Below are 19,882 nucleotides of genomic sequence, written 5' to 3'. Positions count from 1 at the left end.
GTGGGATCTTTTAACTAGACTCTTATGGCAAAGGGAAACAATTCAATATATTTTATTCTTTCAGGAAAATATGAGTAACTTCCCATAAGTTCTTTTCAGAAATATGTTCAAAGAAACTTGTAAATTAAATTTGGTTTAGTTTCTTATGATGTCGAACAAAAGCTTCTGAGATTTTAAACTAATACATACAATGAAAACTGTTCATGATGCCCCTCAATATGTTAAGTTAATTTTCACTTAGACACATAAAATATCTGTATTTAGCACCTGTGATGGGAGTTTTTCTGTAGATTTCAATATTGATGTTCAACTGGGTATCAATTACAATGTATGTTCAATTTTTAATGAAAAGTGAAAACAACATTATGTTCAAATTGTTATTATTTTATTCATAAATATACGAAATATCTTTACATTTTCAAAACTGCTTCAAGAAGAAAGCAGAGACATTTGAAACTGTACCACCTTTCATATCACAGTCAAAATCTCAGTCAAAGAATTGCAACGAAAACATATAAAAAATTATGACAACCGATTGCTTCTTGATAGAGAAAAGAGGTAAAAACGATACGAAGAATCATCAGAGACGTTGTTTGACAGATCTTTGGAATAAAAAGATTTCCTATGGTATACACATTCATTTAACATATGTTGTGACAAACTAGAAATTGTAACACACAGGTATCATTTTGTAAACAAACAAAAACGAGGAGCATGCTTTAAATATTTAAATTCTTTATCCTTTTTTTTCATGAATAGATAAATAGTAAACCAAGAAGACACTGTAATGCTAAATGAATAGAAATGCAAGTTTTGTCCATCACATTTATAAAATCATTCTCATGAAAAATGGAGGAGAGGAGTGTAATGTCACATTTAATAGTTGAGTGTAACCTAATCCTCATCACTCCCCTCTTCTTCAGCCTCCTCCATGTCCTCTGCAGCCTCTGCGGCCTCCTGCCGTGCCGCGCGCAATGCTGCCTCCTCTTCAGGGGTTGGGTCTTCCGCCTCAGTGATTTCAGGGCCGCTCGGGAACTCCTCCATGATTGCAGGCACTGATGGTGGGCTGTAGTTGTCCTGGGAGTACTTGTGACCATGGCCAACATACACATTCTCAAATTTCCTGCAAGAGAGAAGAAAACATGTTTTCTTATATCTGTGTTTCCTCTAAATTATTGAAATGGTTAAAGCAAAAAACTGAGATATAACTTCATTGGTCTTTTGGCCTAATTTTTTTATTTACATTCTGGTCATAACGACATCAGTCACCCACAAGAATATAACAGTTTACTTCAATGTACAGGTCAACATTTTCATAATTATAGGCAATTACAAAAAGTTAAGGATAGAAGCTCCAAGTTCACATACTTTCCAGTGGCGAAGGCGTGAGCTCCTGGCCAGAGGTTAGAGTTGATGCATGCGATGGCATACTGTGGGATGAGATTGGATGACAGTCTAGATGTCCATGGGGGCATACTGCCGATCTCAGCATCTTCTGAGAGGGGGGTAAGAAGTGGGGGACCCTGTTCAGGCTCTGGCTCGTCAGGCTCTTCACGTTCTTCCTCTTCTTCCTCATCTTCAAATTCATCCTCGTTCTTCTGGACAGGATTCCACCATACACATCGACCCTGAGAAAAAAGTCACCAGTTGAGGAAATTTCAAATTTACCAAAAAAAATATAGGTCATGAACTTTTAAAAATTGTGTTAAATATATATATATATATATATATATATATTGAAGAAAGCAGTGGTAGTAAAATGAATGTTAGGCCTTTTGAAATATAAAATTATAAAATACCTTTAGCAGGGCTTGTTATGGAATTTAAAACCAAAACATAGATCTCGTAAATTTAAGTTCTATATAATTCATGAATGATAACTTCAAGCTCTAAGTCAAACAGTAATATAATATAATGTGAAGATTGACAGTGGCTTTTTACGTAAAGCATTTATTAATTTTGGAGGCATAGGGCTATTGAAGAGAACCACATAAGAGCCCACTGAATAAGTCAACCAATGGAAAAGAGTGACAGCGGGAAATGATAAGCCCTGCCTACAGAATATTTTTTAACAGTTCATTTTTTATGCAGATTTCCTACACAACTTCCTTAAACAAAATATCGGTTAGGCAACATCATTCTAGCCACAGTGACAAAGGCGGCGCTCTCAGCTAATGTATCATTGCAAAAGAAAGAGATGTATAGATTAGGTAACACACATGTGACAGGAATAGGTCAGTGTTAATTAAGTGAGAATACATGTACATGTAATATCATGTTACCTGAGGCAGTATATGCTGAACGTGATGGACCCAGTTGGAGAGTGACGGGTCAACCAACTCCTTGACGGGGATACCCTCAAAGTCGAGGTTCTCTACAAAGTTGTCTCGGCCTGTGGGAAAACAAGAAAATATATTAGATAAAAAAAGGTTTGCTGGTAACGCTTTTGAGGTATAACATTTGTTCAATATCTATACTGGAAATGTTAGCGTAACAGTCTATTATTTCTTTGATAATTCAAGGCCAAAAATGACACTTTTATGTCTTTAAAACCATGTTGGTTAAACTTTTTACATAAAAATCCCTACCTTCCTACTATTTTTGAAATAGGGGTAGTGAAATCAGGTCATTTATTGGGGGGCTATGAAAATGCCCAACATACCTTCTCCTTCCTCCTCTTCCTCCTCCTCTTCATCAAACTGATAGAAGCCCAGTGGTGAGATGTGGGTGCCTGCAGAGATACGGCAGATCTGGGCCCGCAGGTAGTTGGACTCATTGCCAGGGAATGGTGGGTAGCTCACAACCTGGATTAAAAAATTATAACATTGGTTAAGTGGCAGGGCTTTTGACATGCTTGTTATTATGATTTTTCACAAGGTATAATATTGAAGTGTTTCTTTGTATTGTAACTTTTTTATCTTTACGACCAGTAATTCTCCAGTGTACTTAATTTTCAGGACTTTTGTTTTATTAAACTGCCCTCATGACTCCTTATTTATAACAACTGACTTTCTGTTCCAACCTTACAACAAAGGCACAAAAAAATGATCTGTAAAATCAGTATGTATTCGTAGATTTCTTGTCTAATCATATTCAACAAGTGACAGGAATATCTTACCACATGCACATGCAGCATCAAAATGTCCAAAGTTCTTTTTGAATAAAGGTTTTATTGAAGCACAAACCAAATGTAAAATTATATTATAATTGCCACACAACTTACTGGAGCATCAAGCCTGCCGGTGAAGAATTTCTTGATGCTTCTGGCTGCGGTGACCTGGGCAGGAGTAACAAGTGGGAGTTTTATCCATGGCTTGCCAGCTATAATACAGAAATTCATCATGGATTACTTCAAGAAAATCTACCAAGAAATAATACAACCAAAATATCTTTAGTGATTGTTGCTGCTTGGTTCTGCCTTTAGAAAAAATGATTGTAGCAGGCAGTTAATGATTCATTATATGAACTTAAGTTCTGAATTCTTCATATTAAGGTATCTACGGTATATCATGAACATATAGAAACTGGATCTGCTCTTATAACCATCCTTTAAATTCTGAATTTTGTTTGCACAAACTCACAGTGCAGTACTTGTATCCAGCAATCACTGAGTACTGTCCTCTCAGACAAATGTGACCAGCCACGTGAATTTTGACTAATGTGAGATACGCACATATCTGCTTTCTGTAATATGTCCTAAGTACAACTTTCCTTTTTTGGAAATTCCCTTTTTATCAATTTTTGGTATTTTACCCAGATTTTAAGGTACCACTGTCTTCAGATCTCATAAACACTAGAATATAAAGTCAGATATCCCCATTTAACACTCTGCTTTAGATTACTAACATAGTGAAAATGATTTAATTTGCCCAGGGGATGTTTCATCAAGAATCTTAGGAGCAGATTCCTAGCTAGGAGAGACTTAATGTTTCATACTACTGTTGAAAATCTCTCCTAGATAGGAAAATGTTTCTGACATCCCTGCTGATGATTCTGGTTGCCAATGAAAAGAGCGGAGTAAAGCATTTAGGGGCTCTTACGGTCATTGCAAACAAAGTATGTTTTCTTGTTTGGGCCAGCCTTGTCCTCCTTGGGCACGACAGGTGGGGGCTTAAAGTCAGGCTTGGGTGTGTCATCTTCTTCTGCCTCCTCCTCACCCTCCTCTCCTTCCTCTTTCTCTGTGTCCTCATCTGCATTCTCCTCAGCCTGAAAAAACAAGAAAATATAATTTGAAAATAATTTATATAAAATTGATTTTTCCATTGAAACAAACAATTATCCTCTAAACTTTTGAGAATATATATATAGCCAGTAATATTACCATAACCAGCCGATAAGGTAAGACAAAACAAAATATTAAAAGTATTTGATAATATCTGCCACTATGGAAGATGACTTTACTCAAGTTAAAGAAATACACAATTGACAATGGTCAGTTTATACAATGTTAGAAATGATGAATAGGGCACAGATTACTGAATAATTTTAAAACCAATGTAGAAACAATTACAAGTATAATTAATGTGCTTACGTTTATAGCAACCTTTAAACATTACATTCAACAGCAAAGATATGAATTGTCTTGTAACAACAAAGAAATAATTTAAGAAATTAAATCATAATAAATATTGGTCACTAACCTCTTCTTCCTCTTCCTCCTGTTCTTCCTCACCCTCCCGATACTCGACCTCAGCCACGTAGTAACTCTGTTCTGTACCAAACACCTTTCCCCAGAAGCGCACATGCTGCAGATTGTGGGTGTCTACCAGCTGTTTCAAAGCCATCCACACACGGATCACCTCCTCGCGGTTCAGACCTACGCCTGCTTGCTCGAAGTAGAAAGCGAGCTCCATAAGGTTGGGCAGAGGAGTTTCTGCATCATCTTCTGGATCCTGGTCTGCATCTTCACCTTCTCCCTTCTGTAGAAGAGAAATTCATTTACATGTTACTATTTGGTTGATTTTTTTTAGATTTTTCTCTGTTCTTGAACAGTCAATTAAGTATAAATAGTGTACAGCTTAAATGTACAATAAGATCATATTTAAAGATCTCATTAAAACAAAGCCATTGCAAAGTTTGTCATATGTGATGGTTACGTAATGTTTGTAGCATTGAAATTATTGAAAAACTACAATAGTAATGCACATATAGTTTACAAGCTGAACAACAGCAAAACACACTTCATTTAAAGAGATCTTGTGAATGTACCAGTATACATCAACGGTGATTTAATGCAACTGATAACAGAACAAAACAATTTGTCCATTATACAACACATTGGTCAAACCTTGAATGATATTCCCATATTAAAATGATTCTGAAAAACCTGTATAAAATATGACATATTTGAAATGGCTCAAATCACATTAGTCATAAAGTTTGAGATAATTATGCAATTCTTACATGTAATCTAGTAGGGTAAGCCCAATTATACTTCTTCAAATAGTTTAAGATTGCAAAAACTAAAGCATGTTAAATGTGTTTTTATGGTACTCACTGCAAACAATTTCCGTTGGACTTGAGCTAATGCAACTTCTGTTGATGGTCAAGTTTATCTTGGACTGTGTCTACGTTAGATGTGAATTTGGAACGCTTGGTGTCTTTGCTGATGTCCTCAAAAACATCATAGACATTTTCTGGTCTTTCATCAAGGATTTTGGTAAGACATGTGCTAAGATGGTCATACCTGAAAAAAAGATGGTATACAACATCTTGAGGTTAAAGGTTGTATAAATCACAATGCATGTGTCAAATAATTATAAACTACTATTTTAGAAAATACATGGGAGCAGCAGAATTTTTGCAATACTGTTTGTGATAAAGTGGAGGAATGCAGTTTGAGTATATGAAATATACATATAGCTTAGCTTTTAGAGCACACTGTGCTAGTGTTCAGATAGGCATGGTCTCCTGTCTAGTTATGGGCACATTTTTCCTGATATTGTTATATTTTACTGTGTACAATCATTACACGGATAAACTCTAAATGTATTAATCATTAAGATCACAAACATGTATGTACACTAATTTATATTAAATTATATACTCACAAGTTGAATCCTGAGTCTGTGCTTGTCTGTAACAGGTAAGATTTTGCACTGATGTATTCTTGATCCTTGGGGTTAATACTTGGAGTATCCATTTTTCGAGTTTTATTTGGTTTACTTCGCTAATATATAAAAGAAATCTGTTTGTTTACGTATTGTGTCACACTTCCATCAGTTGGAAAGTGCAACTTTATTCTTAACACGGAGTAAAACCTGTTTGTTTTCCGTTTTTGTTGCCCAATATCTGTTGAGCTTCGTTTCTAGCTACACTTGTGAAGTTGCTAAGGTAAACATGGCCGTCGCTTGTGTAATTCGTCACTTCCGCTAAAGAAACACAGAAATGAAGTACGTTTTGCGCAGGTCATGTTCAGCTGAACACTTCCTGTATGTCATTATTTACATTTTATTGCAATGAAACTTTCTTTCTTCCTTTCAAAGTTAGAATTTGGAATTAAATCGCCAAAGCTTTTGCTTTTTAACGTATGTGGACAAAATCAATTCGGTATGAACGTACGATTGCAAACGTGAGTAAACCTAATTGTTCATTGTGAAAAATGTAAACAATTTTGGGGCAGGTCCTTGGCTTAGTCATAAAGTATTCATTTATATAGATAATAGAGTCTAAATTTAACGTTTATACCTTAAAGTTGATGATTATTACATTAAGATCGGAAATATAATTTAGGAATTTTAGGAATACAAAAAAGTAAGAAACATGTGACTACAGGTTTGTGTAAAAAGCAAATTAATTCCTTTCAAATAGAGACATTTTCTTCTTTAATATTATTAAATTGGCAGACTGTTGTTCCTATATGTGCTGTCTGAACTGTACATTCTCGTTCAGTAGAGTGATGATGCTATGCGTTCCATGTTAGATTTATCACGATTGAATCTCTGATGATGAGAATGGAACTGATATCCATTTAGGTATTTTCAGAATTCATTGAACATCATTCGTTTTATAATAATGTACTAATTTTATTTGATAATCATGTTCTTAATTTTCAGATTTGTTGAACACAGACAGCCTCAAAAAGAAAACTGAATGTGACGAGTGGAATCCAGCAAGATGTTGTCGAAAAAGAAAGATTCCACAGGCCTAAATGATGGCATTGCTGGCAAATATGTGAAGCGAGATACTCCACCAATACTTCGATGTGAGTTTCTTTATTTTCATGGAACCTGATCAAATAGCCCCCAAGTCAAAACGCCCCAATTTTGGTCAAATTGCCCCCACTAGTAAAAAAATGGTCAAAATGCCACCGTTTACGTTAAATTTATCACTTCATTTTGTAAAAGTAAAGGTTTAAAAATGTTTTGGAATAACATAAGTATGCATACATACATAAACTTTTTTTAAAAAAGTGGGGGCATTTTTGGGGGGCTATTTCACCAAATTCAAAATGTGAGGGGCTATTTGACCCAAATGGGGGCTATTTGTCTTGAGGGCTATTTGACTAGGAAGCATTTTCATCATTACTCAGAACATAATCATTATTGAACATGTACCATTGTGTAAAAGAATAATTTTAAAATAGTCATTAAACATTGTTGCAAAACCTCTTTTAGAAAAGAAAGACAATTTTTTATTTGTTGAAATGGAATTGGCCTATAAAAGGCATTTTCGAAAAGTACAAGTTCCAGTTTGAATAATTTAGAATTGCAAAACAATGTATTCTAATTTGTAGCCACTTTAATGAATGATAAAGAAAGTCTATAATATATTTTGTTTAGTTAAAAAACATTTGTGTTCTGTTTTTCTTCCTCAGCATATTACCAGCAAGTCAGGCCACCTTCAGGTCAACGCAGAACTGGTGTAAAGACTCCTGCCTCATATGTGCCGCAGCAGATGGTCAGCAGTGCCAATTTTCCATTTGCCAGCAAACAGCTGAGTGCTAGGCCGAAAAGCCACATTGGAATCCCCAGTTTAGAGTCTATAAATACAGGCAACTCTCAGACTAATGTCCCTGTTAGTTTTGAACGACGGACAGCATCGCCTAAAACGTCTTCACCTATTCCGCACCATAAGATGGCACAGTCACAATTGATCTCTGGTGGACAGATGGCAAGCCCTGTTTCCGTTTCGTCAGCGACTGGTTCTAACTTCAACTCAGATGTTTCTGCAGATATGAACAGATTAAGCTTAGATCCAGGAATATCCGAACCGTTTCGTGTTGCTAGTCCACATATATCACACGCCGTAAGATTAAATGCTCCTGGCGGTGTAACAAAATCTGGTTCCTCTCCTGCCTTAATCCAGCATCTTGCACAGCCAGGCACCAGCAATAGTCGAGAGCATGTGGCAGGGGAAAACACATATGGACAAGCGATTCAAGAGCCCCAAACTTTGGCGTACAGTGGACAGGAAGGTGTGTAACATTGGAGTAGCAAATATTGCAATGGCACAACTGTCAAAACTCACGCCATGCTTAAAAACGCCAAGTGGAAACACTAAATGCTAGGCATTTGACTTATTTAGTTATTACCTTAAGTAGTATGTGAGGAAATGTGTCTGTAATTTACTTACATTTATTTTCATTTTTTTAAAAAGTTTAAAATACCTCTTTTTTATGTGATTAGAGAAAAAAAATTGCTTTCACCTGTTTCTATTTAAAACTGACTGACTCATTTTATTTTTCATTTTGATTTCCCCTGTTCACTCAAATTTCCTATCATTGAAATCTGTAATAAAATTTAAAATAAATTTGTGTTTCCGAATTAAACTGTCGGATATGAGTTACTGAAAACATGAGGCTTTGATGATGTTGATGTGTCTTAACATTGAAAGGTTTTTGATTATTCAGGTGAAAGGGCAGAGGACAGTAAAGGCCAACTTGTGGCTGAGGGTGGGGCATCTTACCCGGGAGCGGAGTCATCACAGAAATATGATGAACTCGAAATACAGCAATATCATCAGGTAAAAAACGTGGAAATTATATTAGAGTACAGTTTACTTTGCTCTTTTGGGTGGTGGTTATCAAAATTTTGTTTGAGGACATTTGTTACCTCTTCATGTTAGCCCTCTTCATACAAATATCATGTCTCTTATAATTTCAAAAGCTAAGTTGTGATTGTATAAATTTGAGATTAAACACATTTGGCTTTTAGTTCTTAGAAACTTTGAGTGGCCATGTTACTGGAAGTGATGCCCCTTAAAAACCATACTTAAGTAAGTTCTAAGTACTAAAGTTTTTGTTATGTTTTAGGACATACGTAATCACTATGCCCAGCAGCAGCTAGCTGCCCAGGGTGGGCTGTCCGCCAGTGGGAGTGGATCCCCGCTCACCAGTGTTGGCCAGGAGAGCAGTGGGGGTAACCTCAGTGTTCCCCTAACCAGCCACAACCTTGCTGCACAAAACTTGGTCTCCAGCCTCTCGCAACAGGGATCATCTGGTATGATTTGAAAGAGGTCTTCTAAAAATATTTAAGAACTAGAATGGTTAACTTCCTGTTTGTTTTTTCATTCCCATAAAGAGTGGCAACTTTAGTGTACAACATTAAATTTGAAAAAATTAATATGGAACGTAGATAACATCTCTGGCCAAACATATGGTATGCATCATACAAAATTTGGGATGGGTCTTAAAGGAAATTCTGCATTGTTTTCTGTGATTTATCAATGCTAGCATGCTGTCTATGGTAAAATTCTACCGTCCATTATTCTGATAAAACATATGTTTAGTCCTCCGAGTCTTGAGGACCTTCTCCTCCCTAGTGGTTGGTAAGTGGAAATGCCACAAAGGGCAGAGGTGCTACCATCGTGATCTAGTGTATTATCCATATAAGCGCATTTGTATTGTAAAATATGGTACTTGTAAAATTCAGGTAGTTCGGGTTACCTGAGTCACGATGAACTGCCCCTTCCCACTGGCTGGTCAGTGGACTGGACCGTAAAGGGAAGGAAGTACTATATCGACCACATAACGCAGACCACACACTGGAGCCATCCCCTCGAGAAGGAGAGTCTACCTACGGGATGGCACAGGATCGAGTCCAATGAGTTTGGGGTTTATTATGTCAAGTATGTGGAAGATTTATTTAGAACAGTCCAGCAAGAGCCCGTTTTTATCTGAATAAAAAATAGAAGCATCTCTAAAAATTTCCTGAAATGCCTTTAGTTTGATTTATCACTTTTCATTGCGAAAATGAAAGGTCAAAAGTTCATTTGAAATGAATGGTATTGTTTCAGTTTTGAAACAAATCATACTTTTACAGAGTTGTCTTCCAGGTCTAGGGGCATAATGATGATAAGGATAGGGCCTCTCTGAAGGAAAATTTTGACAGAATAGGAATTTTTGATAAACAGAAATAATTTTTTTTAGTTGAAATTTAGTCTTAGTAAATTGTTGTTTCATATACAATGTATGCACAATCACATTAACATTAGTTACAAATGGATTCTATTGACAGCATATTGCAGGATAAACAATGCATATGCTAAATTTCGTCTGACTTGGTGTTTTTTTCTCTTCATAAACAGGACAAACTAAGGGGAATTCTGACACAAACTTGTTCCAAAAATATACTATTAAGGTGCGGAAAAGCTGGACCATAAATCATTAAAAATATTGATTATTGGCCCTTATCATCAGTACAATGTTTGACCTTGGGCCATAGGTTGGCCTTGACCAGTTAATGAAGTTCATTGTTTTTGAGTTCAGTAAGTTAAAGGTCATGGTTGCAGCCAACAGTTATTGGGCAACTTTGTCAGCTCAAGTTATACTTTTATTATTTGTAAATAAATACATTAGTTATCTCTCATAAATCTCCTTTTTCAGTCACTACACAAAGCAGGCCCAATACCAGCACCCCTGTTCGCCCCTGACCCACTATCAGTTAGGTAACCGTGGAAACCACTTACCAATCACATCGCAAGCCCAGCCCAGGGGAAACCTTGTCCCTGCAAACCCATATCTAAACACAGGTTTGCATTGTACGGTACACTATTTTATTAGGACAGTATGGCCTTAGTTTGACAATATATATTTCTTTGAGTTTCCATTTATTTTAAATTTATCTCATAATTTCATAATTGTATTCTTTAATTCTATGACACTATTGTATGCAGGCATTAGACTGTAATCAACATATTGATGTATATGTCGCATTTTTTGCATTATTTTCATTTTTTAAATTTATATACTTGTCCATATATTTTGTCAGTAGAAGAACAATTTGCTAATATCTTGTGCTTCATATACAACAATATTATATTATGTTCTGTACGACAATTTGCTAATTAAATGCAATTTAAGGCTCTTAAAATGCTTAAACCCCATGAGCTTCAGGGGGCTTTGCGCCCTCTGACCCCCACAAGGGGGCTGCCCTGGACCCGTAAGGGGGTCGCGAAAGGCCCCCTTAACCCCCTGCGAAAAAGTGGCGACAACTTTTTAGAACCCAGGGGGAACCCTTGTACCATGTACAATTTTGAGCAGTTTTGCAGGAAATTTTTCCGTATATTTGAATATAAAAGCAGTAGAATAATTTATTTTAAAATTTAGCTAAACCATGTCATAAAATGTTCTTCCTCTGTATTTAAAACTTTTGTTTTTAGAGGTAGACACAGTTTTGGTTTTAGCTTTTTTATGTCATTACAAAATAATAACATTTTCATAATGATTTAATATTTCATAATACAAACTAATCCATTATCTTTCTTGAATGATACTGTCAGAACTGTGTCGTGTTTTATGAGGTGACACTTGTCATTTATGAAATGCAGCACTTTAACTGAAATGGAAATTCTTCATTGAATGGGCTTGAATTAATTGTTCATAATTGATCTTTAATGATAAGATGTTTTGATTGCAAGTGAATGCATACCTTTCCTGAATTGAAAATAACACTTGATGTTCATTTTTACCAGTGCTTGAACGCGTTCTGTTATACAAAAAAAAGAGTAAATTTGTATTTGTCTATTTGGTACCATGGCATTTTTTTACCATCAAAACAGATATTTTACCTTTATACATGTATTTAAAATTTCAGAGATACCAGAGTGGCTGAAAGTGTACTCAAAAGCTCCACCAGAACACGATCATAAGCTTAAGGTGAGAAAATGTTTCTTGAGATAAAACTTGCATGTATAGCATGGCCCATAATTTTAATAATTGTCTAGACAACCGACAACTTCAATATAATAATAAATTCACTAACTGCTTTACGGCATACATGAACAATGTGTGCCTACGATGTAAACATTTTGAAAAATGCCTCTCTATTTGATTGTATAAAATGTTCACATAAATACTTGTAGACCACTACAAAAACACATCATTCAGAACTCAAGGCTAATCAATCAAGTTTTTTGTTTGTTGTTTTTTAAAACAGAAAATTGTTGAGGTGTAGGTATCCAACACTATGAGAATATAAAAATAAAATTCTTCGGCTAAAATACTAGCTTTTGTTTCATTTTAGTGGGACCTTTTCCAGCTGAACCAAATGGAGACTTTCGAAGCCATGTTGAATAGACTGTACAAGCAAGAGCTCGAGAAAATAGTCATGAGCTATGAGGCTTATAGAGCGGCTCTTAACCAAGAGAAGTCCCAGCGGTTACAGAGGGAGAAACTAGAGAATCAGAAATCAGAGTCTGAGGATAATAATAAACAAGTGCCGGTAACATCTGGGTCACAAGTTCAAAGGTCAAATTCTAGTGCAAGCAAAGGTCAGCCTGGAGGTCAGGGTCGTAATCAAGGCCAAGGTCAAGGTTTGCAGCAAGGAGATGATGAGTCTGTGGGTCTGTTTGGTTCTGATCAAGGAACAGTGTATGAGAATGATACAATTCTGAAACAACACTTGAAACAGGTTCAGCAACAGCAAGAAGTTGCCCAGTTACAACAGAGGCTTAAAATGCTGAAAGAGCAGCAGATGTTGCTACAACAGCAGCAGCAAATAAAGCAGCAGCAGCAGTTACAGCAGCAGCAGATGCAAGCTGCAGGTCAGCTTTCGAGTCACGATCAACTGACGTATCAGTACATGATGATGAAACGACAACAGCAAGCTGCTTACCATCAGCAAATGCAAAAGTATCAGCAAATGTTGCTTTACCAACAGCAACAGCAGCAACAACAACATCCTGGCTTAACCCAGCCACAATATGTTATGTCCCACCCAAACATTTTAATGTCTCAAGGCCAATATGTGTCTGAGTCACAAATGCTTGCCAACCAACCAACCAATACTCAATCTGTTGCCCAGCAACAAACCATGTACAGTTCCCAGTTTCAACAAGTGCCAAACAGTGTACAGCAATATGCAGGAAACCAGTCCCACCAAGTGCAAGGTCAAGGTCATCTGTCTCAGTATCATGGTCAGCAGGTTCAACAAGGTCAACAAGTGCAGAGCCAAGGTCATTTGATGCAAATGCCTACACAGATGATGCAACATCAAAGTCAAGGAATAAACCAAGGCCAGAACCAAGGTCAAGGCAATCTGTCTCAAGGTCAAGCAGTTCCATTGCCAGGGCAACCACAGCTAGTCACTTCACAACATGTGCAACAAATGAACCCTCAACAACAGTTAACTGCTGAGCAACAAAGGCTTATAGCACAGAACATAGAAACAAAAGTGTAGATAGTTGCATGGACCTTCAACTCTGTATGGCCAGGATGTTTTTTTAGATTCTCATTCCCAACTTTCACTGTCTGAAGATACAACCCCTGCCCACCGACCCCTAACCCCCAGCCCCGCACCTTAATTTTTTGTGAAAAGAAATTTGGCCATAATGGTTGGAAATCAAGGAAATGGTACAGAAAAGAAATTTAAAAATAGTATATTTTATTCCAGTCACTGGCCCTGTTGTTTTATCGATGAGGATGAGAATTGAAAAAACCCTATTCCCTTGGTATGTTGATTTGCTATTTATTTATTGGATGTGCAAATACAGTCAGCTATGCTTTTATAAAGCAAACAGCCCTTTTTAAAAAATACTGTCTCCCCTCAAAATTCTTAGTCATGTTGACAGCAATAAGTTAATTATTGCATTATGTTCCATTTTATCATTTCTTTTTAATTTTTTAATTTTCCTTTTTGGTATTAAAAAGTCATTTTCTCTGTTTTATCTTTTTTTTAACGTGATTTTTGTCTATTTTTATTAATAATAAAGTACAGGTTTTTGTTGACATGAGTTAATTTTGATTCTTATATGAATAAGTTGTCTTCTTTCCAGATGAAATAGCTATTATTTGATTTATTCCTTTAGTCTAAGATGTAATTACCAGGCCACAACATCTCTTATAACAGGATTAAGCTAAATTCACTATTATTGTTTTGACTTACTTTGTGCCATATTTACATTCTTAAAGAGATTTTGGACTTCCAAAGAAAATCATCTATATGCTTATCAAAATGAGGTATTTTTCATATAGTAAAATCACGATTATGTTAGAAGTGTGGTTTAATGAAATATGCTACTTAAGCTTGGTACAATTAAGAAGTTTCGAGAAATTGGGGCCAGGTTATCAGAACTTAGTATGGCATTTATTTGTGTATTTATTGGTTTACAATATTTCCTTTTATTTTCTCTTGTTTTTCATTTTCGGCAAGGGCTTTGTTGTGGAATCAGTATTCATTCAAGATTAGCGATAATTCATTGCTTTATAACATGAATCAGTATTGGAAATAATTGTATATAATAGCCATCATTAGAATCTTAAGCCCATAAATGGTGAGGATGCAAATATGTTTTTCTTTTATGATTTCTTTTTCAGAAATTAAAAGAGACAACATAGTTTGTGGGTATTAAGTTTCTATTGTGATTTAGATTTACCGGTAATGGTATAAAATTTGTGAATCAATTCAATTTAACATACTAGTATTTGTGAAAACCATCAAAACACTTCAGTTATAATTATTACCATGGTTTAAACTTTTAGCTTGACAGGTTTATCGAAGAGAAAAAGTTGAGGTATTTTCATAGGGCCATTTGGCCATAACTCAAATATTTTATGAGTACATTTGTATGAAACTTGGTGCACTTATTACAAGGCACAATGCTGGTATGTGTAGATCTTCCCATAACTTGGGATTTCATTATGGCTGAAACTCCTTTTCAACTGAAAAATTACAGCAGACAAAATATGGTGTTCGCTTTGCGTCGCTCATGTCACATTCACATACTTGTATTTGTTTAAATCACAAAAACATTTGACTTGAGTTAACACTGTTTTCATGATGTAAATGATTTGTCCATGACACAGAAAAAATGTACGAGTAGGATCTAATCACCGAATATCCTGAATTTCTTATCATGCATAGTTCCTTTTTTTCTGCCACTTAATATCATAAAGATATCATCCTACATTGTGTTCCTAGCTTGTGTGCCATTGTTAAGGTGCATGTTCGTTTAACATGACATTTGTTTAAAATGAGAGTTAAACCATCATCATAAAATTGATTTCAACTAATGATGGTTTAATCTTAGATTTTCAGAGAGGTATCAAATTATATTTCAGACTGAAAATATCTTAGATTTTTGGGCAGTCAATATCTTAGATTTTCAGACTAAAATAACCTTTGAATTTTTTTTACAATTGCTATCTTAGATTTTCATAGGCATCATATTAGATTTTCCAACTGAAATTATCTAAGATTTTTGGGCAGTCTCTATCTTAGATTTTCAGAGAAGCATCATATTAGATATTCAGACTGAAATTATCTTAGATTTTTGGAAAGTCATTATCTTAGAATTTCAGAGAGGCATGATATAAGATTTCCAGACTGAAATTATCTTTGATTTTTGTACAGTCATAATCTAAGATTTTCACAGATTCATCATCATAGATTTACAGACAGTCATTATCTTAGTATTTCAAACAGAATTTATTTAAGATTTTTGGGACAGTCATTTTCTTAGATTTTCAAGTCATAATCATAGAGAAGATATTATCTTAGATTTTTTGACAAACGCAATACTAAAAACAGAGTATTAAGTAACTTTCTTTTGTTTTATTTCCTGTTATGGAAATCATATTTGAATGGTTAGATTTTTTTTCAAGTAATCATTATTTTTTCTCAAGTTTGATGTTGTATAGGCAGAAATATAATACGACGAATTTATAGATGTGGTATAAAGTTCTGTGCTGTGTCTGTTGTGTTGTACTCTACTAGAATGGTACTAGTTGAAACTGTAAATATAATGACTATGCATTAATAGTTGAATCTGTGATATTGCTGTAGGAATTGTTTTGCCAAAATAAGCTTGCTTAAAAAGTAAGAGTTAGGCTCATTCAAATAGTGCTGATATGTAAAGTATGGAAATTGTGTTATGGAATGTTTCAAGATAAAAAAGTGATACTGGAAATTACTTTTTTATGTTTTTAATGTTACATCTTTGCTGTTATCTTTGTTATAAATTCATACGTAAGTTGAAATCAAATCTTTGCTATAGTGACAACATTTTGAAAACTGTTGTAAACAAATACTCTTATATTCACAAAGCATAATAAACAAAACACCATGTTGAAATTTACATGAATAATCACATTGTGTTTCAATGTAGTTTTATAAACTTGTGTTGTATCAACATTTATATAAAGGGGGGAGGGGGGATAGAAAGATGATAAGATTAATTCCTTTATAAAATGTATAAAACACGGAAACACATTTAACATGAGTAAAACAATAAACATTAGTTAATAAACTATGTCTTCTACATTATACGCAAAGGATATCACTAAAAAAAGGGAATTATAATTCCATTGTGGTCATTGAACCCCTCCACCCGCTAATGTCACAAATTCTTTATTTTTTACTGGAGTCCTGTATAACAATATAGATCAGCTTCTTTGAGAGTCCCTGTACAAAATATTGCCAAATTTTAGTTTCTGTGTACTGTGTACCATCAGTTTAAATTCGGAATACTCTTTAAAAAGCCTCTGAATACTGCATACTAAAAGATAGGATTTCTGTGTTAGTACTGGTTTCTTCTCAAGATATGGGCTGTTGCTTAGTTCATGTGAGGTGAATGATACAGCTGTCTTCAATATGGAGCTACTAAAGAACTAGTGTAAATACTCATTGGTAAATATAGAAAATAGGACAATCCTGACTATGAGGTGATGGATAAGTGATTATAATGTAATATTTATTCAGTCACTCACCTAGTTCAACTTTGATGTGGATTTTATTATTTTTTGCCTTTCCTGGAAAAGAAGAAATTTTCAGCCTGTCTGTTTTTCAAAAAAAATTGGTGTTGGTATTTGGATAGCCAAGGATTTTAGTGAGACATTCGCATGAAATTTGGCACGCATGTTACATGACAATGCACATGAAACTTGGCACGCATGTTACCTGACAATGCACATGAAACTTGGTATGCATGTTACCTGTGATAATGCACATGAAACTTGGCATGCATGTTACCTGTGATAATGCACATGAAACTTGGTATGCATGTTACCTGTGATAATGCACATGAAACTTGGCACGCATGTTACATGACAATGCACATGAAACTTGGCACGCATGTTACCTGACAATGCACATGAAACTTGGTATGCATGTTACCTGTGACAATGCACATGAAACTTGGGTTGCATGTTATTTGTGTCAAGGCAAACAGATTATTGTTGAGCATGGATCTGCTTTGCTCTGATTTAATTGAATAGTGTATTAAAATAAACAGACTTAACTGTTTATAATGTATATGTGTTTTGAATATTCTGTCCTTTAATTTGACTTATTTTTGCTTGAAAAGCTGTAATAGTTAATACTAGCATCATTCATTTAAAAATCGATGATTCCTTGTTGAAGGCCAGAGGTCCTTGTAGTGTTTTTAGGTTTTGTTAATGAACCGTCAGTAGGCAAATGGCAGAATGAGGGCTTGGCGCATTTATATCTGGATATAAAAATAGGAGTTTTGCGTGAAGCCTTTGTGTTATGGCAAAATATTTTCAAGTTATTGCTAGGAAGTTTGAGATTACTTGAAGAGATAAACTGTTTCAATTCTGTTTGGAATGTTGACGCTGATTTAAGTGCCTTACTTTGTAACGTGATTATATGGCAGATACATAGTAGCATATACGTTGTTGTGAACTACATCAATAGTTTTGTAACATAGCATAAATGATCATAGTTAAATAAGTTAATCATGAGAACTTATTCAACGCTTTTTTTTTTTTTTTTGGAACATATACTTAAAAAATGTTAAAATTAAGATGCTTTGTAAAGATCTTGCCATAGAAATATTTCTTTTTGTGGATATCTAGAAACAGAGTGAAAAGGAATATTTTGCAGCTAAACTTTCTTCTTAGACTTTGAGCTGGGAATAAGAGTGCTGTTCTAAATAATTGGAAACAATGTTTTTGGCATTTTTGCACCTAAATTTGGTTTCACACATAGAGAAAGTGTGCTATTCTAAATGAGGTTATCATCGTGATGTGAACAATGGACACTGTGAATTCACCATGTGGTCCCAGTGGCATGGTTGTCAGACAGGGTTGTACGTGTTTCACCCCTCAGAATTTAAATAATACATTGGTCTAACGTTGCAATGAAAAATGACTTTATTACTCACAGTATCAATGATTTTGCATTAGTAACTAGTTTTTGTAGGACTTAAAAACCATAATTAGGTTGTTGACTTTAAAATTAATTTGTTTTAATATGTCCAAGTTTTAAAATGAAATGGCTTAAAAATTAGTTTGTTATGGTCATATAGTGGCTTTGTGCCATTATGTTTAGTTCAGTATCATTATGCCTAAAGTATGTAATAAGCGAACAAACAACAACATCTTTTTGTACCTATGGGTTGTTTTTTCAGAACTTTGTTAAAGTCAACAACATTGTTAATGTTATCATTATTATCTTTCCAACCTTTACTGCTCCGGAAATTTAATGGTTACACTTGTGATCTGCTGTATTTCTAACAAGATTTGAGACAACTGTTTCAGCTGTACTTGTTTATATTCAAATATGTGAGCACATTTTCAAATAATTCACAATTAAAAGTTAACAGCGATGTCATTAAACACTTCGTTAACTTGAACGAAGTACTGAACAATTAGCCTCTTTCTATAAGTTTATTACTCTTAGACTCTTTATACTTATTATACATACCAATATTGGTCTCATCATATGGCATTAATTTCGATTATGTAACAGTATGATTATTGATTTTTTATCTGCCTTAAATTATCTAAAAACGATGCAGCATCTATTGTACTGGGCATTTGTAAAATAATCATTTTTAAGGTAGTAATAGCTAAAGCTTTGACTGATTAAAACGCAATTTCATTTTTAGGCATCTTTTTGATAGTTTGGCAGGTTTAAGATAATGGCTTTTGCTTTAAAAGAATGTTTATAAAAATAATAACCTAATGTTTTTAATGAGATTGTATATTTCATTTGTGCTAAGTTATTATATCTGTTGAAGAATAAATTTTCAATAATGTGATTTTGTTTCTTTTGTTTGAAATATGAAGCAAGGCCAACATCTCTTGCTTAAATAATTATAAAATTATGCCCCTTTTTGACTAAAAAAAACCCAAGAACAGAGGAGCTTTGGCATCTGTGTGTGGTGCACTTGTATATCTGCGGAATAGCATCACTAAAGGCTTGCTTATTCGGATGTCATGCGTTGTCGGCATCAATTTTTGCATCCTGGCTGCTTGAAGGAAGTTTGGACAGAACCCCCATCGAGACAGCTTTTGCCTCTAATTCAAAGTCAATGTCATATTTGAAAGATCAAAGTTCTAAATAATGAAAAATGCTATTTATTTTGGTGTCCCTGCTTTTTATTTTACATTGCGGAAGATTTCAAAAATTATCACACTAAATGATAAGTCACATGCTAAAATCAAGAACCTACCTTACAGGTAAGGTCAAATGCTATATAT

General features: G+C 34.7%; 2 protein-coding genes across 2 annotated transcripts; one reads left to right on the top strand and one right to left on the bottom strand.

Moving 5' to 3' along the window:
• Positions 1-369: 369 nt before the first annotated feature.
• Positions 370-6,318, bottom strand: LOC128208074 (radial spoke head protein 4 homolog A-like). The gene is given in 10 exon segments (XM_052911400.1): positions 370-1,123; positions 1,369-1,628; positions 2,283-2,392; positions 2,663-2,804; positions 3,224-3,321; positions 4,041-4,206; positions 4,641-4,919; positions 5,498-5,544; positions 5,547-5,686; positions 6,051-6,318. Coding segments are annotated over 10 exon segments (1,563 nt in total). The 5' UTR covers positions 6,143-6,318; the 3' UTR covers positions 370-894.
• A 100-nt stretch (positions 6,319-6,418) lies between these two features.
• Positions 6,419-19,440, top strand: LOC128208073 (scaffold protein salvador-like). Its single transcript, XM_052911398.1, has 9 exons — positions 6,419-6,571; positions 7,056-7,204; positions 7,817-8,416; positions 8,852-8,964; positions 9,254-9,440; positions 9,873-10,068; positions 10,826-10,971; positions 12,036-12,097; positions 12,465-19,440. The coding sequence occupies exons 2-9, from the start codon at positions 7,117-7,119 to the stop codon at positions 13,617-13,619; spliced, it is 2,547 nt and encodes an 848-aa protein (XP_052767358.1). The 5' UTR covers positions 6,419-6,571; positions 7,056-7,116; the 3' UTR covers positions 13,620-19,440.
• The last annotated feature ends 442 nt before the right edge of the window (positions 19,441-19,882 follow it).

The sequence above is a fragment of the Mya arenaria genome, chromosome 11, assembly GCF_026914265.1.
Source record: "Mya arenaria isolate MELC-2E11 chromosome 11, ASM2691426v1".
Classification (NCBI taxonomy): domain Eukaryota; kingdom Metazoa; phylum Mollusca; class Bivalvia; order Myida; family Myidae; genus Mya; species Mya arenaria.
This window is presented reverse-complemented; position numbering and strand designations above follow the sequence as displayed.